The sequence below is a fragment of the Malus domestica genome, chromosome 17 (assembly GCF_042453785.1).
Source record: "Malus domestica chromosome 17, GDT2T_hap1".
NCBI classification, from domain to species: Eukaryota; Viridiplantae; Streptophyta; class Magnoliopsida; order Rosales; family Rosaceae; genus Malus; species Malus domestica.
The window spans coordinates 16,094,431-16,121,167 of NC_091677.1; the positions used below are offsets into that span (position 1 = coordinate 16,094,431).

General features: G+C 37.2%; 3 protein-coding genes across 3 annotated transcripts; all 3 read right to left on the minus strand.

Moving 5' to 3' along the window:
• Positions 1–7,563: 7,563 nt before the first annotated feature.
• On the minus strand, positions 7,564–11,727 carry LOC103426078 (uncharacterized). The gene has a single exon (XM_008364164.3). It carries the CDS (start codon positions 11,560–11,562, stop codon positions 7,762–7,764), a length of 3,801 nt encoding a protein of 1,266 aa, XP_008362386.2. The 5' UTR covers positions 11,563–11,727; the 3' UTR covers positions 7,564–7,761.
• A 1,147-nt stretch (positions 11,728–12,874) lies between these two features.
• Positions 12,875–17,210, minus strand: LOC103405395 (uncharacterized). Its single transcript, XM_070817388.1, has 4 exons — positions 15,524–17,210; positions 14,562–14,960; positions 14,150–14,355; positions 12,875–13,507 (listed from the first exon to the last, which is right to left on the minus strand). The coding sequence occupies exons 1-4, from the start codon at positions 15,951–15,953 to the stop codon at positions 13,259–13,261; spliced, it is 1,284 nt and encodes a 427-aa protein (XP_070673489.1). The 5' UTR covers positions 15,954–17,210; the 3' UTR covers positions 12,875–13,258.
• Positions 17,211–21,536: 4,326 nt separating this feature from the next.
• LOC103417282 (uncharacterized) lies at positions 21,537–24,853 on the minus strand. The gene is made up of 6 exons (XM_070817345.1): positions 24,648–24,853; positions 24,528–24,568; positions 23,169–23,434; positions 22,642–22,793; positions 22,041–22,180; positions 21,537–21,888 (listed from the first exon to the last, which is right to left on the minus strand). The coding sequence occupies exons 3-6, from the start codon at positions 23,420–23,422 to the stop codon at positions 21,721–21,723; spliced, it is 714 nt and encodes a 237-aa protein (XP_070673446.1). The 5' UTR covers positions 23,423–23,434; positions 24,528–24,568; positions 24,648–24,853; the 3' UTR covers positions 21,537–21,720.
• Between the last annotated feature and the right edge of the window lie 1,884 nt (positions 24,854–26,737).

Sequence of the window (26,737 nt, forward strand, 5' to 3'; positions counted from 1 at the left end):
AACAGGACCATGTACACTTGAAAATGACTTTTCCCTCTTATCAACAAACTTTTATTGTTTTCTTCCAAAATTGAACTTTCCATAAGGTTGAGTCATGTGATTAGTTGATGATTTTCCAATCCTTTTGACCTCTTTGCCCTTATTCTTGAGTATCATTCTGAATTGTTTAACAAACAAGGCAAGATCATTTTTAGGGGATTAATCACATGATTCATTTTCAACACAACTCTTTTTCACACTTGAAGAGAAATTTCTTTACTTTTCTTGGATCACCTTCTTCCATGTCAAGCTTCATTTCATAGGTAATGAGTTTACCCACCAATTTTCCAAGCTTAATATCATTTAAGTCTTAAAATTCTTGAATAGCTGCCTTATTTGCTTGAAATCTCTTGGACAAAGTTCTCAAGATCTTTTGAACAACAGTTGTCTTATCAATAGGCTTTTACATTTTTACTTTTTCATAGAAGGTCGAGAAGATCTCTTACTCTAGCATTCTTAGATCCTCGAAATTGGACAAAGTCATCTGAAGTTTAAGCTCCCTTACTTTTTTGTCCCCTTCATGCAAAATTCTGAGTTTGTCTCAAGCTTGTTTTACAGTGGTGCAATAACGAATATGAGCAAACTGAGTTGGTGAGATGGCTGAACAATAGCATTCTGTGTTTTTCTATTAGCCATAGCTGATGTAATCTCCCCTTGAGTCCACTCACCTTTGGCCTTTACCATAGATTCTCCATCGACAATCCTCAAATGAGCCTTCCAAATCAAATGTAAGATAATCCACATCAATAAGATCTTATGCCTCCAGAAAGATTTGAAACTTCTCACTTCAAGTGGCATAGTTCGTTACATCAAAAGAACATAAAAGAGTTGCAAGATCTAGCAATGTGATCACGATCCATGGTAAGGTTCCACCAATACCAATAGCTTCCAGAGATCACTCTATATATCTAGAGCAAAGCTCTGATACCAATTGAAATTGGTACCATGTGGAATAACCTGCAATTAAAAATTCTATATATGCTTGACTGACTAGGCAGCAACACTAGTCAACAAAGATCAAGGTTGTTAGTTAACCTGCAGCGAAATTAATCAATTTAAAAGTAGGTTTACTGAAGTGTTCCTAGTTAACTAAGGTCCAGTTTAGTAAACACTCAAACTCTAAAAGACTTATTTGCATAGACATGTCTATGTGCAAGTCATGGTGAACATGTATCATATACAAAAAGTAAGGTATAAGACCAAGAAAAAAAAATAATCAACAAAAGATGATTTTGGCCCAAAAAACCCACCATTGAGTTAAAAACCCGAGGACTTTCTACTGAGTCCAATCCACTAGTATAAATAAGGTTCTTACAAAGTACCACCCAAATCTCAATTTCTAGACCTAGTCTACGAAGCAACTTTACCTTTGTGTAACCTTTATTTTGCACTAAAAGAGGATTCATTCAGTCCTCACAAAGTGGCAGCTCCTCTTGAGCTCTTCACCTTGTGGCATAGAAACCAAAACAATTTATGCAAATGATGTTATGATGAAGTTGATGAAATCTAGATTAATCAGTTTCTCCAGTCAAACAGTTAAAAGAAGAAAGTGATGTGAATCCAAAATGAGGTCAGTTTAAAGATTTGAAACTAGAAAAACTTGACCACAAACTTCAATCAAAATCACAAAGACAATGCTACCCTAATATGCAAAGATGTGGGTATTTAGTGCAAGAATGTGATTTTGTGGCTAGGGTTTCTAATGAAGTACACAATAGGCAGCTTAAAGTTAAAATACAATCTTTTCTGGAAATCCAAAACAACTAGCCAAGTTGAAATGAACCCTATATGATCTTTTAAAGAGGGTAGAGGTTTCAAACAAGAATGGGGAACAAAAAAGAAGCAATCTAGAGAGATCTAGGGTTATAAATTAACTATTGGGAAAAGTTGTCAGATGGCTCATATGGGTTGTCTTAAAGTGTGAGCCCAGCTTGCGTAAAAGCAGTGAGAAGATTTGATTAGACAAAACCACTAGACATAATGAACTAGAAATATTAGTATGAAATGCATATGTATGAACAAACCTTTGATGTGAGAAATTAAGCTCTTGAGAGAATATTTTCAATAGCAAGATCCCAAAAGTGACGTTTGAACCCTAAATCTAACTAGAGCATAGTGGTACAATTTACAAGATTTGACAAGGGAAGCCAAACAATAATTCTAGACTTCACACAGGTGAAGTTGTCTAAGATAATTATCAACGACATAATGGAGATTAGATCATATAAAATTAAGGATTAAGGCTTAATTTAGTCAGTTCATCTTTGGTTGATTTCTTTATAAACTGACTATCAGGTAAACCATTACTCAACAAATAAAACATGTACACAAATCTCCTATTAGAATCAAAATATTGTAAGCTGGGCACCTTTCTTAAAACCAAGAAAAATTAACTTTGTAAAAATTGAATTTAATAAATGAAAATACCAACTACCAAATCAATTTCAAAAAAGTTTAGGTTTAAATTCAAAACGCAAGGTTCCTTGCGTGAAATCCCAAATCAATTTCAAAACTCATGAGTCAGGTTTAAATTCGAAATTGGCCATATTTTAACTTGGACCAATACTCTAAAATTGCTTACCTTGAGTAGAGAGGGTTATGGAATATGTCGTCGTTGGAGGCCCAGCCTTTGACAAGGTTGCGACCCAACTCGCCGAATTTGGATGAGCTGGTAGTGGTGGTGGTTCCGATGTAGGATAGAGTTTGAGAAGCAATTTACAGAGTTTGAATTAGGGTGAATTGATGTCGATGATTGAGAGGGTTCTAGTGGGAGGGCTTAGCGAGTTTTCATCGAGAGAATTCAGGTGAGAGCTTTTGTTAAAGACGCAGAGTGCTATCGAAAAGAGGAAATGATAGCACGCGTGTGTTCCACTGAAGCATTTTTTGACATTCTAATGTGAAGGCCTAAGAAAAAAATAAGAGAGGAAGAGCATTAAAATAGGGCAAAACTGAAAACATTGTTCAATGTATCTCTTTTTTAACAAATGATAAGATAATCCACATTAAATTCATCTAAACTCAAAAAGCAAGATTTGAAAACGAAAGCTCGGATGCATGAGTGAATACTATTAGCCAACTTAGTTAGAATTTTATCACAAACAATTTTGGTGCAATTTATGAATAATTATTTTTCAGATACGAGACAATTGGTTTTTATTAGTACAAACTACAATTTGACGGATGCTCACCGCACTACAATCGTACAAAATCAGAAAGAATGCAGAATCTTGCAACTGCAAGAACAACAAAGTCTTATCCCACTAAGTGGGGTCCTCATCTTATCTTCAATTTCAACTACTCCTAATTTACCTTGGATGTCCTCGTTTCTAATCTTGTCCTTTCTCATGTGCCCACACATCCAATGAAGCATTCTCATCTCCGCTACACTCATTTTGTAATGTGTTGATGTTTCACCGCCCAACAATCCGTGTCATAAAGCATTGATGGCCTTATTGCCATCCTATAAAGTTTTTCCTTGAGATTTAGTGGAGTACGACAGTCACACAACACACACGATGCACTCTTCCATTTCATTCATCCAGCTTGTATTCTATGATGAGGTCGCCATCCAATTCTCCATTCTTTTGCAAGATAGATCCAAGATAACAAAAGTGTTTGCTCTTTTGGTACTTCTTAATCTCTAATCCTTACCCTAACTTATTTGAACCTTCGTTCTCATTGAACTTGCACTCCATATACTGTCTTTGACCTACTTAGGTGAAGACCTTTAGTTTTTAACACTTCCCGCCAAAGGTTAAGCTTCACATTTACTCCCTCTTGAGTTTCATCTATCAACACTATATCATTTGCAAAAAGCATATACCAAGGAATATCATATTAGATATGTCTCGTTAACTCGTCATTACCAATGCAAAAATGTAAGGACTTAAATATGAGCCTTGATGTATCTTTACAGTTGTGGGAAAGCTTTCAGTTTGTCCTTCATAAGTTTTTACGACAGTCCTTACTCTATCATACATATCCTTTATAGCTTGGATATATGCTACTCGTACTTTTTTCTTCTCTAAAATCATTTGAAGAATATCTCTTGGGACCTTATCATACGTTTTTTTTTCCAAATCTATAAAGATCATGTGCAAATCCTTTTTCAAATCTCTATATATTTCCATTGATCTTCGTAAGAGGTAGATTGCCTCCATGGTTAAGCGTTCTAGCATGAACCCGATTTGATTGTCGGAGACTCATGTCTCTTGCTTTAGTCTATGATCAATTACTCTCTCCTAGAGCTTCACTATATGACTCATTAACTTAATACCCCTATAGTTCATGCAATTTTGTACGTCACCCTTATTCTTGTAGATAAGCACCAAGGTGCTTTTTAGCCACTCATTTGGCATCTTCTTCATTTTCAAAATCTTATTGAAAAGGTTTGTGAGCCATGCTATACCCGTCTCTCCCAAGAAATTTCACACTTCGATCGATGTAATCATATGTCCCCACTGCTTTTCTATGCTTCATCTTTTTCAAAGTTACAACGACTTCTTCCTTCTTAATTCGGCAATAGAAAGAGTAATTTCTACACTCTTCTCGGTTACTTAGCTCTCCCAAAGAGGTACTCTTTTCATGTCCTTAATTGAGAAGATTATGAAAATACCATCTCCATATATTTTAACCGCATTCTCTATAGTTAGAACATTTCCATTTTCATCCTTGATGCACCTTACTTGGTTCAAGTCTCTTGTCTTTCTTTACCTTTATTTTAAAAAATGGTGGACAAATGGTGGTAAGTCATGGTTATCCACCATTTTCAGGCCTGGAGAAGCTATTGGGAATTCAAGCAGACTCACCAACTCTTAGCATCGAACCTGGGACCTCCCACATTTTTTTTCTTTATTGGGGAGCCGCAATCCGCGCCTTTACCACTGGCTACTTGTTGTGGTTCTTGTCTTCCTTTCCTTAACTCTAGCTAGTTTATTAGCTATTTTATATCCTACTCTTTTTCTTTGGTATCCAATCACTTATACATATCGTAAAAAACCGCTAGCTTCGTTTCTCTCACGGCTTTCTTCGCCTCGTTCTTTGCTATTTTAGATCTTTCACAGTTTTTGTCAGTTATATCCTTGTATAAAGTTTTACAACATTACTTCTTAGCCTTAACTTTTGCATGTACCTCCTCCTTCCATCACCAAGATTCTTTTTGATGTGGAGCGAACCCCTTGGACTTTCCTAATACCCCTTTTGCTACTTTTTCAATACAACTAGCCATGAAATCCCACATATGGTTAGCGTCTCCCTCTATATCCAAAACACATTGAGTACTTACCTTCTCTTTGAAAAAGACTTATTTTTCTCCTTTTAGATTCCACCATCTAGTCTTTGGACACTTCAAGGTCTTGTTCTTTGTTCTATCTCTTTTAATAGGTATATCCATCACCAATAAGCGATGTTGGTTAGCCAAACTCTCTCCCAGTATAACTTTGCAATTGCAGAATCTTGCAACCACATGAGTTTTTTAAACAAGTTTCAGCAACAATCTTTAAAGCTGTAAAAACTTTGGTACTTCCACAGTTTTACTGATTTAGACGAGACAATACAACTATGGAGTAAAACATCAAAGCATAGTAAAGTAGACATTTAGTGATTACATAAACAATAACCATAAGGCGAAAAAAAAAACAAAAAACATGCTTCGTACATAAACAACATCTCCATTCTTAAATTCGGGCAACCACAGTTGCAGTCGCTCATACAAACATCATTAGCTCGGGCATACGACAGTCGCACAACACCCGATGCACTCTTCTACTTCTTCCATCCATCTTGTATTCTATGGTTGATGTCTCCATCCAATTCTCCGTTCTTTTGCAAGATAGATCCAAGATAACGAAAATGTTCACTCTTTTGTACTTCTTAATCTCTAATCCTCACCCCTAACTCATTTGAACCTCCGTTCCCACTGAACTTGCACTCTATATACTATGTCGTTGACCTACTTAGGCGATGACCTTTAGATTCCAACACGTCCTGCCAAAGGTTGAGCTTTGCATTTACTCTATCTTGAGTTTCATCTATCCACATTATATCGTCTGTGAAAAGCATACACCAAGGAATGTCATCTTGGATATGTCATGTTAACTCATCCATTACCAATGCAAAAAGGTAAGGACTTAACGATGAACCTTAATGTAACCCTACAGTTGTGGGAAAGCTTTCAGTTTACGGCAATCCTTGCTCCATCATACTTATCCTTTATAGCTTGGATATATATTACTTGTACTCTTTTCTTCTCTAAAATCCTCCAAAGAATATCTCTTAGGACCCTGTCATACACTTTTCCAAATCTAATAAAGACCATGTGCAAATTCTTTTCCACTTCTCTATATCTTTCCATCGATCTTAATAAGAGATAAATTGCCTCCATGGTTGAGCGTCCTAGCATGAACTCGAATTGATTGTTGGAGACTCATATCTTGACTTAGTTTATGTTCAATTACTCTCTCCCGTAGCTTCATTGTATGACTCCTTAACTTTAGCAATTTTATACATCGCCCTTATTCTTGTAGATAGGCACCAAAGTGCTTTTTTGCCACTCATTTGACATCTCTTCGTTTTCAAAATCTTATTGAAAAGGTTTGTAAGCCATGTTATACCCGTATTTCCCACGACATTTCACACTTTGATCCCTATAATCATATGCGCCCACTGCTTTGCTTCATCTTTTTCAACTCTACAACTAGTTCTTCCCTCTTGATTCGACTGTAGAAAGAGTAATGTTTACACTCTTCTGAGTTACTTAGCTCTTCCATAGATGTACTCTTTTCAAATCTACAAAGAAGTACTATTTCCATCTATTTTAACCGCGCTCTATGTAGCTACAACATTTCCATTCTCATCCTTAATGCACCTTACTTGGTTTGAAGTCTCTTGTCTTCCTTTCCCTAACTCTGGCTAGTTTATATCAAACTCTCATTCTTTGGTATCTAATCGTTTATACATATCGTCAAAAGCCGCTAGTTTTGCTTCTCTCACGGCTTTCTTCGCCTCCTTCGCTATTTTATACCTTTCACGGTTTTCGTCAGTTCTATCCTTGTATAAGGCTTTACAACATTTCTTCTTAGCCATAACTTTTGCACGTACCTCCTCCTTCTACCACCAAGATTCCTTTTGATGTGAAGCAAAACCCTTGAACTCTCTCATATTGGCTAGCGTCCCCCTCTATATCCCAAATGCATTGGATGAGCACTTTCTCTTTGAAAAAGACTTGTTATTCTCCTTCTAGATTCCACCATCTAGTCTTTGGACACTTCAAGGTCTTTTTTTTTCTTCTATCTCTTGATGTGCACACCATCACCACCAGCAGTATGTAATGTTGGTTAGTCAAGCTCTCTCTCGGTATAACTTTGCAATCCTTACAAGTTATCCGTTTGTGTTTTTTATGACCTACTCTTGTAGGTGATCACATGCTCCTCTCTTCTTAAGGAAAGTGTTGGCAAAAAAGAGATCGTATCTCATTGTAGAATCTTGCAACCAAATGAGTTTTTTAAACACATTTCAGCAACAATCTTTAAAGCTGTAAAAACTTTGGTACCTCAACAATTTTACTGATTTAGACGAGACAATACAACAATCGAGTAAGACGGCAAAGCAAAGGTGACATTTAGTGATTACATAAACAGCAACCAGAAGGCGAAAAAACAAAACATGCTTCTTACATCAACAGCAGCTCCATTCCCAAATCCGGACAGCCACAGCAGCAGCCGCTCATACAAACATCATTAGCTCGGGCCTGGTATATACGTTATGCTCCTCATCCTCAAGCATCGGGTACGATGCAACAAGAGCATCTTGAGCTCCAATATACAGTGAGTTGTAAATCTTCCAGTACACCTCTCTAACCTTCCTAGCAGGATGGAACAGCCCCTGGAGACAGTAGTTGAGCACAACCGCAGCACCTAATGCCACTCTCATCCCTTCAATTGCTTCCATGACTGCGTTGATAACGTGTGGGGATGTCTCAAATATGTTTGGCCAGACGTAGTTCAGCAAGTGGACTAAAGCGTCCTCGCATCCCAATCCCGCTACTCCCAGAGCCATGTGCTTTACAGCAGAAGCGGCAGTTTGTCTGTGAACCAGATCTCTATCCATGAGGGCATCCTCAAGCAACGGGGTCACTGCATAGATATAGTCTTTCCCCATTTCACCGATGTACTCAAACAAGAACGAGAGGGACTTCAAAACACCATTCTGCACATTAAGCTCTGGAACACGATACTCATTCATCAGGGCCGGAAGAACTGTGAAAGGCGAACAGGTTTCAGCTACTATTGCGATTGCCACAGTGGTGCAGACACGGTTCTGACGCTCCTGCACTTTGAGATTGTTCAATAGAGTTGCGAGGACATCTTGTGGACCAATGGCTTTGGCAATGTAACCAAAAGTATTCACTGTAGCTCGCCGGATACCCTTCTTATGAGCCTTGAGCATCTCAAGAAGCTCAAAACAGATCCTCATCCACTCCCTTGCTGGAACAAACTCAGCACCGCGATCAGCAATACGACCAACAAGGTCAATACAGTTCTCCTGGACTTTCTCATGCCTATTCTTCAAAATTGGAGTCAACCTGGGAAGCAAATCCTTTATAGGAGGAGTCATCTTTGTCATACCAATAACATTCACAATTGCCTTCAGCGCTCCCAGAATTGATCCCAAAACTTCTGGATACTCTTCTCCCAAATACTCATACAAGACAACACCAAGATGACCCATCAGTTGCTCCTCTTGGCACTGCTTCATGACAACAGCAATTCTCGAAATAAGATCTGCAGCTTGCTGTCTGACCTTTGCACTCTTGTTATTCAAACGCCACTTAATGGTACCACAAATCTGGGGAAGGTAAGGTTTCACCCTCAGACCAAGAGAATTCACAACTGCACCAAAACCATTAAGCATCACATTTGCATCATCACTGGTCTGCTCTTGGAAAGCATAAAGGATACCATCAATGAGAAGCTCCTCCAACCGAGCATCAATGTCAGATGCACCCAAGTTCACAACCACCTTCTCGATTGTCTCCATAACCATTCTCCTATACGGTTCACTCTCATCTTTGAGATCCTCAACAATTCTCCCAACTATATCAGCAACACCCACTTTGTTTGCTATCTCTACAGTTGTTTCCACCAATTGCCTGTAGTTTCTCCTATCCAAAGCCATCCTTCTAACCCAAAAGTTTTTAAAGAACTCAGGAAGAATATCACTTCTTATATACTCCGGCTCTACACCTTCTGTACTCACACACTGTTTGACAACTTTGAGCACAATTTTCTTCATCTCTTCATCAGGAGACTGAAACTCTCTAATCAAAACAACCATCACTTCCTTTGTATAGTAACTTGCATACATTGCATCCATAAGGGGAATAATAAAACCAATTGCCTTCAAGAAGGCAGCCAAAACCTTACCACGGTGAGACCTAATACCCTTCCACAATGGCTTCAACACAGAGTCAAAGCTCTCAATACCGTATGGGGCAGCTGCCTCAGCAAGAGCAGCAAGAGATAGAGCAGTAATTGTCCGAACCTTCTGATTTTCATCGCTCAGACCATTCTCTATAATTTCCACAAGGGACCTCAAGTGGGGAAGTACAGCACACCCGATCAAAATGGCAATCTGCTGAACAATCTTGATTCCAGTGTGCCGTGCTTGCCACGACTTCTTGCTCTGACACACAGCTTTCAAAAAGGGCAACAGTGCAGGTATACCAAGTGCAGAAGCAACAACACTAAAAGCTCTGGCAGTAGTGTTCCTAACATATTCATCAATGTTATCAATATCCGGACGCATGGCTGCAATCATAGTGGCCAAACCAGCTGCTTTACTAAGATTGGAGATAATTTCTCTCCCTTCAACACGCGCATAATAGTCTTCATCAATCAACAAAGGTTCAATAACAACAAGAATCTTATGCACATAAGGACGTACCAACTCATCCAATTTATAAAGCACTCGATCAATAACCTTAACCAAAAGATGCCTCTCTTGGTCTTCCAAAGTGGGTTGCATAAGCAGAGGCAAAATGCGGTTAAACAAGGGGCCAGCACCAAACTCACGAGCCTTATCAGTAAGCTGCCTCAATGCTGTCTTTCTCTGCTGTGGTGTTCCATTCTTAACTTTAAGCAGAAGCTTCATAATCTTCCGCTCTTTCTGCTCATCAGGGGACAATTCCTCCTCCTCATCTTCATTCAGCAATGCCCCAAAGTATTGATAGTCCTCAGGCTTCATAAACGGCAACCCACCAGGCAACTCCTTTGGCACATCAAACTGCTGCCCACGATTCTCTTCCGGAATAGAATACATAGGAGTCCCCATTGGAGTGGGGGTAGCAAGAAGTTTCCTCGCCGGAGTCCTAATCGGCACATAAGAAGACGGTGGGTCCAAAACTTTATACCCTTCTTGAGGAAACATAGCATCCAGCTCTTCATCAGTCAATGGTCTATTCCTCTCTTCAATATCCTTCTCCCACCTCAATAGATTATACTGCTCTGGCGTAATGGCTCCCCTCACATTAATAGCCCCGGGGGTTGGGGTAGCAAGTTCAACTCCACCTACAGGGGTCACACCAGGTGTATAGGCAGCAGCAGGGGTTGCCCCAGCCATTGGGGTCGCACTGCCCATTGAGGCAGGGGTCTCATCCCACCTTGACCTCTGCCGTTTCGGTGTCGGTGTGGCCATCCCAGGAAGCTTCGGAGTCGCATCCCAAGCCATCCCAGCAGGGGTGGCACCGGGAGTGACAGCACCAGCTGGAGTAGCATCCGAATCTGCCACCCGCCCCGGAGTGGGTGTCTCATCCCAGCGGTTCCTCCTCCCCAGTGATGGAGTCGAATCCGAAACCCTCCCTGGCGTCGGAGTTGCGTCCCACTTTCCTGGCGTCGTATCCGGCAAGTCCCAATCCGACGTTTTTGCCTTCTTGCCTCCACCATCACCATCCTGAGACTGGTCCCACCGATTCCTCCTCTTTTGAGGCACCGCCTCAGCAGCAGCAGGCTTATCCTCCTTTTCCGGCGGCGCCTCCTCTTTCTCCTTCATCTTCTTAGCAATAAGCTTCAGAGTCTCATCCTTCTCCCTCTTCAGGGCTTCCTCCCTCATCACATCGGCATAAGTCCTCACCGACGGGTCCGGAGTCTTCTCCCCGGACGCAAACGGGTCGTGCCGCTCAGGCGATATGATCCGGTTCAACCTCCGCTGTCGATAATCATCCTCCCGATCGATAATCCTCTGCGGCTTCTTGAACCCCAAATCCTCATCGGCGTCGCCGCCTCTCGGCCTCTCGTTCAACACCGACTTGGGCGCCGTGTACGACGCCGCCATCCTCCGAGCAATCTCGTTGTCCATGGCCTCCGCGTTGTCATCGTCGTCGTTCACAGGGATCGACGAGACGTATGCGCCCTTGTCGGTGCCGCCGTAGAGGTCTGTGTCGAAGGTGACGGAGGTGAGGGAAGCCAATTGCTTCTCCATCCTCTTCCTCTCTTCCTGCGTCTTCTCTATCTCGTCGTCGGACGCCATAATTAGGGTTTTGGTATCGAGAAATTGATACTAGGGTTTGAGCGGGGATTGAGATTTTAATTCAGGAATTTAGGGTTTTTGGGATTGAGATCGGATCACCGTATGTATAAATTAGGGGTTTGTATTTCGGGTATTCGATGGGCTTGGGTTTTTTTTTTTTTGAAAAACACCGTTTTTCTTTTTGGCCCAGTAAAAGAAAACAAACCGACATGCACAAGTCCGTTGGTTGATTGGTCAACCAAAATGTCGACTCCACGTGAACATTACCGACCCCATAAAAACATATCTAACAACCACAGTAAACGGTCCAGTAGCAAGTGCGCAGACCTTGGCTCCTCAATAAATCAAAAAAAATGTAAAAGAACTCCGGTTCGATCATCTAAGCTAGTGAGTGTGCTTAGTTTGTGGGCACAGGCATGGTGAAATTCTCTATAGCCTTTCTAGGCCCAGAAGGAGTAAATAACTGTAACTTGTCACCCGTTGTCCCCTTTTTCAGAAAAAAACAACGATATAAATGTTACGTTATTACTATGACATTGATATTCTGTTGCACTATCATTGCTCATGTTGCTAGCATCCCTATCCAAAATCATGGTCTAAAATATCCATAATATCACGATATTTCCATCAAAATTTTCGTGTTTTTGAACTACCGATATTTCCAATATCATCGATATTTTAGACCTTGCTAAGTCACTCATGTATCTTACTATGCAATGTATAAAGTGTAAAATATTATACTAATTCATTATATATAAATTATTGTGGTGTGTTTTATTAATTACTACATATTTTCTACACTCACAATGTTTGTCAGCTCGCTATATAATCAACTTAAATCAGTTATATCTATCATGCAATGCATTTCCTTCTAATTTTTTGTGATAAACTAATAGATAATTGACTAAATAAACATCATGCAAAGTTTCAATAAAAATTTCCAAGTTTTTCTTACAATTTCCGTGGTTTTTATTCAATTTTTATCGATATCGATAATACGCTGATATTTCCATTGAAATTTTCGTGTTTTTGAACTACCAATATTTCCGATATCATCGATATTTAATACCTTGTCCAAAATCATGCGCAGTGAAGAAGATTCAATTGATTGTATTAGGATTTCCAACTCAATTGGTTAAGATCATTTATCGCTTGAATATTATATATACATAAGTTCTGAGGACTAAACCTTTTGACATTTGACCAATTTACACCTTCAATTAGAACGTACGAATGCAATGTGAGACAATTGGTCAAATATCGTATGAGGTGCAATGTCAAAAAATTGAAAACTCGTGACTCATTATGGAACTTACTCAAAAAACTTTGACCGTACGAAATGTACTTAGCCGCAATAACTACGTAGTTCATAGAAATCTGGTTGTTGTTAGTACAAACTACGAATGCTCACACTCACAGACCTAGTAAAAGACATGATAACATACTACAGTTGCAGAAAACTTAATTTGAACAACTGAGTTCTTCATGTAGTAAATCCGATCGGGGCTCCTCGACAGCCTCAATGGCAAAAGGGAAGGTCCTCGTAACATTCATACATCGGTAGTAGAAACGTATGAAGTCGGTGTTCTTAGTCTCCGGAAGATAGTACTCCTTGCAGCATACAAAAGAGAGAGAGGGCTTAATCTTCTGCTAACCATCCAAGGAATACATATGCTGCATTAGTTCATTCCGAGGCCTATTGACAGGGGAACAGGGTGGGAGACGGGTCTCTCCACAACTTGCCATCAACTAAGTCGAGTTTTTTCATCTTTTCCTCGCACCAAAACAGCTGCTCTTTACTTATTCTCACCATCCGGAGGGTTCTTGACAAAACCTTGGCGTCAATGAGGCTGAACAAAAGCTGAACATCTTCCTGTGATTGCGGCCACAATTTCTTCTTCCAACCTTTCCTCTTTTTGTGCAGTTCCTTTAACTTCATCCATTTCTGCAGCACAAATAGACAAGTTTCAAGACATTATATTATCATTTGAGTAAAAAGAAACGGTCATAATAGTAGTCCAAGAGTACCACACATACAAAACAAGATCATTGTTAAGAACACCAGCTTCAATAGCACACATTGCATTCTTGAAGACAGCATAATTACAAAAGGTTCAGAACGCCAGCTTAATATAATTGTTAAGAGCACCAGCATAACTTGAACAAGTTTTTAGCTAATCTATCTAGATATTTCGAACAAACTAGATAGTATCTACGGAAATTTTGAATCTGACACACACTAGACATCATTTGGTTCGAAGATCTATCGGTACCCAAACCACAACGGTCGTGGGATAAGAAAAATTGGAGAAAGAATTCTATCACTGAAGGGTAATCTAGTACTCCATCAAATGTTTTATGCATGTATAAGCATATATGCTCACAAACCCCCAAAAAGAGAAATCATGAAGAAACTCACACAAGTAGGAATATGGCTAAACTCTTTTGGCAGGTAAAAAGTAATAGAATTTGAAATTAACACCAAAGTAATCAACCAGACCACTTTTATCATAAGACTTTGAAATAACTTGTATAAAGATGCTAAGGTGGAAACACGAAAGAAAAGATACACTAGAAAAAATTTCACCTTCTGGAGAGAAGTTTGAATCTGCTGAAGTGGGGTGGCAGCCTGGTTTTGATTCCCAAACAAGTTAAGAACAGAGCTCGGTTTTTTCTTATCCATCTTCAGGAAAAGCTGAAAAGTAAGGATTGAGGTTTCAATAATCTTGATGAGATCAGGAGCATGCACCGACGAATCTGATTCTTCTTCCTCCTTTCCTTTTTGTATTGGACCTGAACAAATTCATGACGCCAAGTTCTTAACATCGGAAACAACAAAATTTACCAACAGGTCTTACATATATTAGAAAGCTGAGAAATTAGTATATATGAATTTGGTCGTGCATGAAAGACGGCTTCTAATTTCAGTGCTCATAACTGAACTTACAACTAGTCAAATTCTTGATCATAAACATTTTGGATTGACACAAGAAGCTTACCTTGTATATTAGGCACCCGGAGTAAATTAGGAAGAAGTCTTTGAGTGCGAGCGTAAATTTCGGCCCTGTGGCCCTCCTCAAAGGGTTCATTTTCGATATACCGTTGTAGTAAAACCTGGAACTGTTGAAATTGTTGAGCACTGTGGTTGTAACTGTTGGGATTTTCAGGTTGGCATGCAATTAGCTGGTTTAGCTGAGTGTACTGACAGTGCAGTGCCTCCCAAGACAAGCAAATTTGACCTACATATGATGTGTTGATATCCTGGTAAGGATCATCATCAGGCGGCTGAAGGTGCTCAGTCTCAGTCTCTTCAATCTTCTTTAAAGAAAGACAGTGAAAAGGGGAGGTAAGCTTCTTAGATGCAGATCGCGGTGATGGAGCCATGGGTGTTTGGATGCCTGAAAGACAAACATTTACTTGCAATGAAAGTTTAAATAATCCATTTGCACCAAAAAGAAAAACAAAAGAAATCTAAAGAAAATATCAGTCCGCAGTAACCCTGGAGCTCAAGAAACAACATAAAGACAAACGTATTGTTTCATTTGTAGTATAACAAGCTTCACAAACACCAGCTTATGTACTTTTACGAACTGCTCGTATACCTAGAGCTTAACTGAATCAAGTTTCCATAAATTTGAGCTATCTACATTTGTCTGAAAATTCAACTCTCTGCCAATTATGTGAAAGAGAACTAAGCTCAAATCAGATTCACGTCATTTCAACACTGCCATCTCCTCGTATCTTTACTTATTCTAATCTCCCATATGGCTTGTTGGGCACATAGAATGTTTATTTTCTATTTACCTATGAAGGGGAAAACTTCGTATGTATTTCATGCAGGTAGATTCATATAAAGATGAAACATTTCGAGTTCAAACAACCAGTCAAAAAGAAGTAAAGTCCTAAGGCTAAAAGTACTCATTTGAAAAGGTAAAAAATTAGAACAAATTACAATGCTTACCAGTTCCACTAAGATGCTGCGCACTCATCTGCTGAAAGAACAACATCCTTTCCCAGTATTTGTCATATACGGCAACAAAGCCACACCACCGTAGCTGGCCTTCTGCTTCTACATCCCTCCACTCATTAGAGCTTGTCTCACCGGCTTCTTCTTCTTCTTCCTCTTCGGGTAATGACTCTTCTTCCGGAATCAGCTCCATAAAGCTGTTCCTTCTCAATTCTTTTAACTTCCGCTTGACCTCCTCAATTATGAAATCATCATCATCGTCCTCAGCCTCGGCCACAGGATCAGCATTGGCCGACTTACCAAAATCATCACCACTATTCTTCTTGTTGGGTTCCTCCGGCTGTGGCACGGGACTGTCCTCCGACACATTTTCTGGGTCTGGTTTGTGTGCTTTTCTAAACTTCTTAACTTTGAAGAAATCCATAATCCACTAAACAAATTGGGTTCTCTTCAACCCCGCAAACTGATGAATATCTCTTTTGTAATCAACAATTCAAACCCCGAAAATAACACCAGCACACGAAGTAACTTTGCCAACTAATAACTCTATTTTGTTCCAAGGTCGTTATACATTGAAGGCACAGTGAGATCTACCAGCAGAAATTCAAGTATGTTCTGACTTATGAACAATTAAACCGTGAAGTTGTAACAAAAAATGGGGTAACTCGTACTTCTCAAAACCCTTCTGAGCCAGAATCCGGTAAGCAAGAAACCCTAGATCTAAGCAGAAGATCAAACAATCCAAGCTTCCTTTACAAGAAACTATCGATCTAAACATTGAACTAGTAACAACTCAGAAAATCTGTTGAGCTAAGAACAGTAAAAGTACAAACTTTTTACTCATTAAAGTGCTTTCCACTGATAGTGTAGATCAAGAAATCGCCTTTGGTAAAATGGACTCACCAAAACACCAGAGAGATCAGAACCCACAAAACTTGCTCAAAGATCAGCAGATTTCTCCAACATTTTGCAGTTCCTGGAAGCACATTACACAAAACTCACCAAAAAAAAAAAAGGATCCCAAATCATCCTCATCCAAAGAAGTTCAACAAGATTTGTTCCTCTCTTCACTGTTACTGCTCAAAACCCATACATTTGAGCTGCACTGCAGTAAAAAGCAAGTCCCGGAAGAACAAAAAGTACCACAAAATTCCAACTCCTAAAAAGCCCAAAAAATTGAAGGTTTAGAACTTTAGGACTCAAAAGCTAGATCACCAAAAACCCATCAAAATCCCAGAAGATCCAAGTGCTTTTATTTGCAGCTGAAGCCACCCAGAAACCCCAAAATTTCAAATGTGCAGAAAAAGAAAAGAGCTTCCAGCTGAATACCCTGCAACCCAGAAAAGCAAAATATGTGCAGAGAGAGAGAGAGAGCACTGTTTGGCAACAATGTAAAACCTCTCAACCGTGAGCAGTAAATTGTTGGATTAGCATATTTTTCCACTTTAATTTGATCTAATTAATTTAATAAAAATTTCATTATTTAATTTTTCTTTGATTTTGTTTAATAAAATGATTTGGGTAGTTTATTAGTTTAATTTTTCAAATTAATGAGTGGATTTAGGGTTTATCAATGTGTTGGGTTTTGGATTTTTCTGGGAATGGGAAGAGCTCGGAATTCTAGGGGGAACGCAGGGCAGTGGACATTACCATTACCAGACAGTTTTGTCAGTCCTCGTACAAAGAATAATATCGTCACGAACAAATTAAGAAAAAAAAGCCGCGCAAAAGTAGGTTTGATTTGTGCATGGTCTGAAATTACAAACTTGCCCTCCTTTACTTTGGAAAAATGTGCATCATTTTTCATGCCCTTTTGATATCATAAAAAAATCTTGCAATGAATTTGGATATGAAATGAAATTATTTGGTAATTTGCTGTCGGTTAAACTTAGTCAACTCCAGTCATTTAGTATTATGATCTAGTGATATTTCTTTTCATATGTAAATAAGAGGTCTTAGATTCAATTATTGTCAAAGGCAAATTTAAACCGCATTATTATGGCAAGCATATTGTAAGGCTTAACTCACTCTTCTATCCATTTAGAGCTCGTTTAGATGTACTTTTAAAATAACTTAAAGCGCTTCTGGTGAAAATATTTTTAGAAACAATCTTTAGTAAAAATGTTAGTAAATCCTAGAAAAACACTTAAAGTGCTTCATGGAAGAAACGCATAACTGGTGCTTCTTGTAGAAAGCATTTAAAGTACTTTTGGAATCCAAAAACATTTTCTTTAAAAGCATTTTCAATCATTTTAAAAGCACATCCAAACGAGTTTTTAGTATAGAATGTAAATAATACGGCTTGTTAAACAAACTTAGTCAACTCCGAGTCAATTAGAGAAAAATGGAATTGAAACATGTATTTTATCCGTCTTATTTCTCTTTTGCAAACCGATTAATTGTTTTAGTAGTATAATTCGAAAAATTAATATTTGTACGTGTTAAAAAGGTAAATTATTAATTTAGTAGGAGTTTGACAAGTAATTGATTAGTAGTACTAGTAAGAGAGTGTTTTACGTTTCATTTATATCGTTTGATTTTGTAAAAGAGAATGTTATCATTATTAGCAAATATTGTCATCCCAATTTCATACTAATAGCATGATAAAGTAGAATTTTATGAGTAATGGGGCTACATTCATGTGATTAACTCATCATGAGATATATGCTTGTTTAGGGAAGAAATAACTCAAATTGACAATTTATTTTCAACAAAATAATATTATGTGCATTAAACGTTTTTTTTTTTTTTTTTTTGGGAAACTGCATTAAACTTTCCTTGAGATATTGGAGGAAGAACTAAAAAACACGTTGCTCCTTAGCAGAATTGCACCTATCAATAAGTTTTTAGAGGTGAAAATATTAATCGACCCTATTAGTATTTTTAGGTGTGATTAAAATACCATCCAATATTAGAGAGGGATTGGATGAGAAAAGTGCCGCCAAAACTTTTACCAAAAACTTTCATATGTTTTGGGGTTTAATTTTGGAATTTTTGGGGGAGATGCGGTAACTGTGGAATTGCAAAAGGAGGGAGGGTTTTTATTAAAACTCCAATTTTCTTCCTTACCGAATGATTTAAACCTAACTAATTGGGCTCTATCGTTTGATATTTTTTTTTCTCTATTTTCATTTTCTTCTGTCTCATCTCGCTTTCTCTTGCTTTCTTTTGGTCATCCTGATAGAATTAAAAGCACTGGCACACAAATGTCCTATTGATTTTTTGTCAATTGTAGCATATGAAAATAAGGGTCCTTCCCGCAAAAGATTGTTTTATCTAACTACTTAAAATATCACAAAAATTGGGCTATCCCTACTGACCAGCCACCGAAATATAATTATTAGACCGACTCACACTTATCTAAAGTCTACGAAATTTTATATGAAGACACTAGACACACAGAGCTACACTCACACAAATATTTGGGATTTTTGAAGTTGATTTGATATTTAAATTAAATCGAACAAAAACATGACAAAAACATATTTTAAGTAATAAAAATAGATTGTAGTTCACAAGTTAAGAAAAAAAGTTGGGGGAATTACCATCCACCACCAAATAATCATGCAAACTTGTTATGTTTCATTCAAATTCCTTTTATTTCCAGATGAAGATGCTCAAGTTGGCTCAATGTTAGAACTCAACCTATTACTCTTTCTTATGTAGTATGTTAAGAGAGATTGGCTTTTTCAACTTAACTTAGTCCCTAGCATGCAATCTAGAATGACATGTTCATAGATTTAACAATTAGAAATCATTAAGAATAAAGAGTTTGAGTCATCACAAGGCATCGTAAGTACTGGCGTTGTCTTACTTATCCTAGAAATTGGTTAATATGTTCATCGCAATTAACAAGTACTACTCTAGAACATATGTAGGTCCTCATTCGACAAGAGTAGGCACACACATATCCATAGCATTAGAATCCTAGATATGCTTACTAAGTATGCATCCGTAGAAAACACATAAAGAATTCATCAATGAGACAAGTAGTGAACCAATTTTCATCCATTCATAAAAGTAATTCAAACGAAATGTCATAACAAACTTGCAATCACATTCAGGGCTTCAACACAGCTCCTAACTACTAAAAATTTAGTTACACATAATTCTCAAATAAAACCAAAAGAAAGACATGAGTTTGAGAAGATAAAACCAAAAGAAGAGAATGCCAAGATTTCCTCTTTCCTTTCCTTCCTTCCCAACGCTGCTGCCTTGCCTTTTTCCCTTCCTTTCCGCTGCAACCTACAACCTTCTTTTTCTTTCTTTTCTTTTTTATTTTTTATTTTTTTACTTTGCCGCTGCAACCTGTAACCTTTTTGTTCTTACTTGCTGCCCCAGTTTCTTCTCTGAACTCATCCACTAATAGCCATTTAGTGATGATAATAAGTGAGAGGAAATGATAAAACAATTGTAACTCTTTGGGTAGCCTTTATGCCAATTACTCCCTCTTAATCCTCATCTAAAAATCCATTTCCTCTGATATTTGAATAGGTGTCAGCTAGCTTGTTCTTGACCACATCAGTTTTGGCTGCTAGATTTATTGGGTTTATTACTTTTATAGCAGTTACAAACTGCTCAGTCTCTTGTGAACCTTTCAGTGTTAAAACGGTCATAGCTTCTTCTAGAAAAATGTTATTAACAATCCGCGAAATGCTCCAGAAGGTAGACTTCTGTAGCTTTCCAAGAATATAAGGCTCATTCTCTAATTCATTCTGAGATGTTTGCAACTTGCTTCCAAAGTCAGCTGATCTGTACAGGTAGTTTCGACGAATGTGTTACTTAAAATCCCACTTGTACTATTTTTCTTTTCTTTGCTTGACAAATCCTACAAAATAAAAAACCAAAGTAAATAGCTCAAAAATATAAGGAACTAACTAAGAAAATACAAGTGAATTTGATGTAAAATATATATAAATATGAGCTTATCACATCCCTGAATTTCTTCCCTTCTTCATCCAACTATTAACCCACTATGGTAAGCAAAATCAAGTTTTTTTTTCTTCTTTTTAATCTGTTCTTATCGTTTCTCCTTTTATACGAGTCATATTTTTTTGTTTATTTTTTTATTGATGAATTGATTTTACTAATTTAGGATTTGGTTTTTCATTTAAAGATTGAAGGCAGGAAGTGTGTGATCTTGAATGTAGGTTTTTCATTTCAAAAACTTCGTTGATAATTTTGGATTAAATTTTGTTTTGGTTACTTATTGTCGTTTTCTTTTGTTTGATTTTGATATTATTTGTATTCTACTTTTATCCTTTGCAGTCAATTTTAAGGACTGCAGATTATTTGAACTTTGACCTTAATGTATTGATTAAAAATACTGCTAAAAAATACTAAGAATACATCACCACTATTATGATATTTATCATCATTTATAAGTGAAGTTTTATATTTGTTTTTCATCAAAAACGAATTTGAATTACATTATTATTAACCCGTGAAGCTAAACCTACTCCACCGTTTGTTAAAAAAAAAAAAAAATATATATATATATATATATATATATATATATATATATATATATAACATCAATAAATAGGGCGTGACCAGTGTACTAAAACGATGAGAAAAAAAAATAAATTTAGTAAATTCTTTTTAAGCATATTATCCCCTCGACTGCGATCCATGCCTTACTCAAGGTTTCTGTTTAATAAATGATTTTTTTGTAATGTCTTACGAACTTGCAACATTTTCAATTCGTTATATGAATTAAAGTTTTAATCCACTTCATATCAAGTCTAACAAATCATTAATTTGTTATCTCACCGTAATTCTTCTTAAGTTTTTCATTTAATATAAGTTATGTGACTTATTTCGGGCATTTCAACTTCCTACTACCCTTTAAAATTGTTTCAGACATTTCAAGGTTTAGAACATTTCCTTTTTTTTTTATCAACATGATTGACCACGTTAAATTCTCAAACAGTGCTAAACATAACGCTAAACATTGGAAAATTTTCAAATTGTACGAAACGAAAAATAATTAGTAAAATTCAAGTAATACAAAGAATAATAAGAATTTCAAATTGCACTATATATAATTGTTGGCCACAAGGCCAGTTAGCCAAAAAAAGGAGAAAAAAAAAAACATCTTTATACAACAACATTCAAGCGTAACTCTTGTGACTTCCATATATACAAATGTACTTGTGACTAATCCGAAAAAGATGTGCACTTAAGGTTGATCAGTAACCTAACCAAGTGGATGGTAATGGCTGAAAATTGTTCTTTGCACAACCCAGCACATCATAATAATCTACATGATTGAAGCAGTCGCGAAAATCTGTGAAGAGCTTTTCAAACACCCTCCATTGGACTTTGATCGATCTTGAGTATGGGTACGGGAGAAAAACCTGCTCATTAGGAATGATTCAATGTATTAGCACCGCGTATCGAAGAAAATGAACACGTTGCAGCAACAATATAAACTTAATCATATCTGTATCTTCTGCATTTCGACAGTTGTTATAGCAAGTACAGTAATTAATAGAAAAGATATGCTTACAACAGCCTCTCGTGCAAGACGTTTAAGTAATTGAAAAGTTTTCTCATTTTCCTCTAAATTGTCGAGAACAGCCAGCCAGATCTGGGAAGCAAGATCATGAGCCATGACCCTCGATTTCCCACAAGCAATAAACTGATCTGCTAAACACACAGTAATTCCAGGTCAGGAGGTCAAATGAGATTACAGCCTGGTATTACTTAAACTCAGCACAAGCAACAAAATTCCCCATCAGATTTCGTATGCAATCTGTATTATCATTGTCACATAACGGTGGACAATAAAAGGTTCAATATGTGTTTCATTACCACATACCGATGCTGAAATTCCAGAACATTAGATGGCATAATGGATCACAATTTGTGATACAAGTTTGAGGTTGTAAACTTCTACTTACATCATGTTATGTAAACCAAAACTTTTGAACATGTCCACAAGCTAGGAGCAAATGCAAGATTAACTAGCCTATATTGACTTTAAACCATCAAACTCGAGATCGGGGATCAATACTCAAATCACAAATTTTTATTTCACAGATTAATTTTCAGTTCCAGGTTTATAAAGGCAGAGAAAGCAAGATAGAGAAGTGAAATTTGAAACACACCTATGAGGGTTCCGTGCAGTATACTAGAAGAGGGTGGCATGGTTGAACGCTCAAGCTGCTCTTTTAGAAACATAAAACTATGGCCCACGATCTCATCAATCTCGCCATCCAGAGAAAATATATGTTTACTGACATATAAAGCTTCAAATCTCCTGCGAAAATTTCCAGTACCTTAGCAGAATATAATGCATGGATATATGATGATAAGCACAGGCATCAAATCAGCACCTAGGGGAGAGTAAGAGCTACAGTTTAAGATATGAATCGAAAACGTCCAGGCACAAGTCATAACATGGTCTTTAATAAGATGCCAACAAATCAAGCCAAGCCAAAAGTTGTCGTTTGATTTAATTTTCAAGCAGGAAGTTAGAACAGGAAAAGGAATTTGTCCTTAAGGCAATGACTAGATATAGACCATCAGTGATTATATTGCATTTTTTTCAGAACAACAAAATATGAAAACTCAGACGAAAAGAATTACTAAAAGAGAGGGAAAAAAAGGGATTGAAGCAGACATGTTATTGTACCTCTTGCTCAATCCTCGAGGGATAGGTCCCGGCCACCTTTTAGCTTGGCTAGCCAAAGGAAATGTCATAGCAAGAGCAGCTTGCCACAAGAGTTCTCCGTGAAACAAATTGGCCCACTGTTTTTTAACGCAGGAGATTTGTGCCCACTCTGAGACAGGAACTCGGATGAAAATTTCTATTACGAGATGATCAGGAAGCTTTCCGAACAAATTATCAACTGACATTAACCTGTCATTTTGATTGTTATCTGTCATTAGAGCTCTGCACTGCAAGAACCAAAAACGTAACAAGTTACTTCAACAAGAAAATCAACAAAATGAACTAATCTTCATTAAAAACAAGGCCATATTTATGTTTATGAACAAATGCAAAATTTTTTAAAGCACAGAAAGTTCCGAAAAGAAGAATAAACCCTTAAGGGCAGATACGTAGTTATGTCATAGAAATTCAAATACTCCATCAATAGTCCCAAAGCTATTGAAAGAACCAATCCGTCATCCAAAAGGGTCAAATTGGGAAAAGTAACTCATGGAAGGAAGATGAATGAACAGTGTAATGACAACATGAAGAGGCACTTGACTCAAGCAGAACGGAAGGAACAAAGACCGGAAGAATACAACATTGGACAAGGCAAGGGGTTCACGTTATTTGAAATTTAACTTACGGCTTTTTAAAGTCGAGCATTTATAGTTTACCTCCCTTGAAAAGAAAACAAGGATGACAATTACTTAACTCTTTTACATTGAACAAAGATACAACCATTACTAAAATTCTTATAGTAAAAGACTAGATCATAATGGATAGAAAGTCGAGTCTTCAGTCCTCGGGTCTAGTCTTTGCAAGGAACCAGGGCACAAACTAACTTCAACACTGTAAAAAGGTCGTACCCAGTGCACAAGGCTCCCGCGTTAACAAATACTTCTCAACTTGTTCCAGCTAAAAGAAACAAGACACTCCAATGAGACGATAAAAACAAAAAGAAAAACCTTCGTTCTAGTTATCGAGACCTCAAGAAATTAAAACAAAAGTACAAAGTAACTCATATTTGTTTTCATTATTTGGTGGCTTAATTGTGTGATTTTCCATTATTTTCCTTTCCTTTTTATGCATACTGTTTTTTGTTATTATTTGGTATTTCAGGGAGTTTTAGCAGAATACATAACTCTGCAAAGCTGAAACAATCCACAATACCATAATTTGTTGAATTACTTAATATTTTATTGAAATTTCAGTTCAAAGATGAAAACCCAAAATTAGGAAAGCTACTTAATCCAATAAACATATGAAAGATTACTGTTTGATTGATCAACATAATAATAATAATATGCAGAGAGTGAAAGGATTGAGAATTTTGTAAACCTGAATGGAGATTTCATGGTGGAAAATATTATGAACCGAGTCTGAGTGTGTAAAAAAAATCAAAGATTATAAATATCCAATTTGAGAAGAAAAGGAAGGGAGTGATTAGGAGCAATTTACCTGACTGACTGAGAGACTGAGAGACTGAGAGACTGAGAGGAAGAAGTGAGCTTTTCAGTTCAAAGCTTTTTCTTTCCTCTGTTGCCCGAATTTTCTGCTGAATGTTGCAACAGAAGAAGAAAGACAAGGCTCCTGCTTTCCTCTGTTTAGCTGGCTGTTTTAGGTGACTCCGTGAGATCTCTCTTGTATTTTTAGCTTCAATAAGTTTTTTTTTTTTTCAAACAAAAGGCTCTGGTTTAGTGTATAATATCGCTTGTATTTTAAAAGAAATTATATATTTTGGTTAAGAATTTACAACATTTTATTTTTTATATATTTTTCAGTTTTATGAAAATGAAAAAGGGTTTAGGGTACCACAGAGGTTGGAAATGTGTTGTGTCTTTGTATAACGGTTGGGTTTAAACTTTGTAAGTGGCTAATCTATTATCTAATATAATAAAATTTGTGGTTTGAAAAAAAAAAAGAGATTAACTAGTGGCTTCGCCACAACATTCCACTATTTCGGGCTAAAAAAACTCACATAGGTATTTCAACATCCCCGTCATCGTGTAATTGACCAACATAAAAAATCAAACCATGGACATGCCATGTTTTTGTATATATATTGAGTGAAATAATAACATAATCGCGTCGTGTTATGAATATACTTAAATACTAGTGATAAATTTGCTAAAAAAATAATGAAAGATAACAATGCTTTGCACAATTATGCCTAATTGGATGCACGTAGGTGGGTTGGTTTATACCAACCATACGTTAGATGCTTGGATGAGAAAATGATGTGACCTAAATGCCATTTAATTGTCATAGAAGTGAACTCAACCACCATGCAATAGCTTCATTTTCATTATTAAGAGCATCTCCACCAATGTGAAATTGCCTTTGTAATTGGATTGAATTGCCCTCCAATCTAAAAAATTTGCTCCAATAGTTGCAAAAGAGGGTGACAATTGGTAGGAGGGCAGCGGCATGGTAGCTGACCTGCCAATTAATGCAAAGGCAGGCGCCCCAAACTTTCGAAAAAATTTTAGTCGTAATAAGAACACGGATGGTACATCATGTGTTTTTATGTAAGTGGTGTAAAATTTTAATTTTTAAGTTATTAACATTTTAATACACATATTCCATCATTTATATAAGGACACGTGGTGTACCGTCTCGTGACTGTTAAACTGAAAAATCTCTTCGAACTTTCACCAGCTGACAACCGTGGGTCCCCCACGCGATGAAGACACGAGTCAAACAGCTCTTTCTTGGTGAATTCATACCATTGGATTTTCATTGGTCCATTAATTTGGACCGTTGGTTTTTCAACAGGAGAAAAATTGTCCTTTTGTAGTTAGCTGCCATGTGGCAGAATCCTGACCTTCAAACAGTTTTAATTTTAAAAATCAACGGCTAAGATTATTCTAACTGTAAAAATTCCAAAAAATACCCAAATTTTTTTCTATAAATACCCAAATATATATTAAAAACATAAATAAAAATTAAATTAAAAAATATATTTGTGAATAGTAACGTCCTTGCCTTTGCCTTTCCTCCTTCAAAACTGGTGGACTTGCATAAGCAAGTACCGTTTTGAGTGAAAAGTAAGGGTAATGCCCTTGCCCTCCAATTGTCATTGCCCTCCACCAACTAGTGGAGATGCTCTAAGAGGAGAAGAGCACGAAAGAGTCGAATTCTAATAATTGGTGAGGATTGTTCGTGAGGAAAAAAACTTGCATGAAATGAGATATATATTTTTTTTTTATCTTCCTCTCTCGCATAACTAGTGTGAGGAGAGAAACCGACACTTTTTACATATGTACATATCAGCATTAGAAGTGGGCATCAAACTAGTCGAACTGCTCCAATTCAAATCAAAGTGGTTAGTTTCGTCGGTTTTGATGATTAGATATTCAAATGGTCTCAAAACTAAACTGAACCAAGCAATGTTGGTCTGGTTTCCACATGGTGTTGGTCCCCTATAAATAAAACCAAATAATACCTTTCTCATTTTATTCATATTTATATGTCATTTTTTATTTGTAAAATTAGAATTGAGATGGTTTGGTTTCGTTTGGATTTACCCTTGTTTTTGTTAAAATTGA

What these genes read in the sequence shown, in the direction of transcription:
- LOC103405395 (XM_070817388.1), bottom strand. Translation starts at nt 15,953, where the DNA reads ATGGATTTCTTCAAAGTTAAGAAGTTTAGAAAAGCACACAAACCAGAC. An exon ending in GCAGCATCTTAGTGGAACTG is followed by an intron (nt 14,961 to 15,523) that starts GTAAGCATTGTA and finishes TTTGTCTTTCAG; the next exon opens with GCATCCAAACACCCATGGCT. An exon ending in TTCAAACTTCTCTCCAGAAG is followed by an intron (nt 13,508 to 14,149) that starts GTGAAATTTTTT and finishes TTTGTGCTGCAG; the next exon opens with AAATGGATGAAGTTAAAGGA.
- LOC103417282 (XM_070817345.1), bottom strand. Translation starts at nt 23,422, where the DNA reads ATGACAGATAACAATCAAAATGACAGGTTAATGTCAGTTGATAATTTG. An exon ending in CCTCGAGGATTGAGCAAGAG is followed by an intron (nt 22,794 to 23,168) that starts GTACAATAACAT and finishes AAATTTTCGCAG; the next exon opens with GAGATTTGAAGCTTTATATG. An exon ending in GTCTTGCACGAGAGGCTGTT is followed by an intron (nt 21,889 to 22,040) that starts GTAAGCATATCT and finishes CCTAATGAGCAG; the next exon opens with GTTTTTCTCCCGTACCCATA.
- LOC103426078 (XM_008364164.3), bottom strand. Translation starts at nt 11,562, where the DNA reads ATGGCGTCCGACGACGAGATAGAGAAGACGCAGGAAGAGAGGAAGAGG.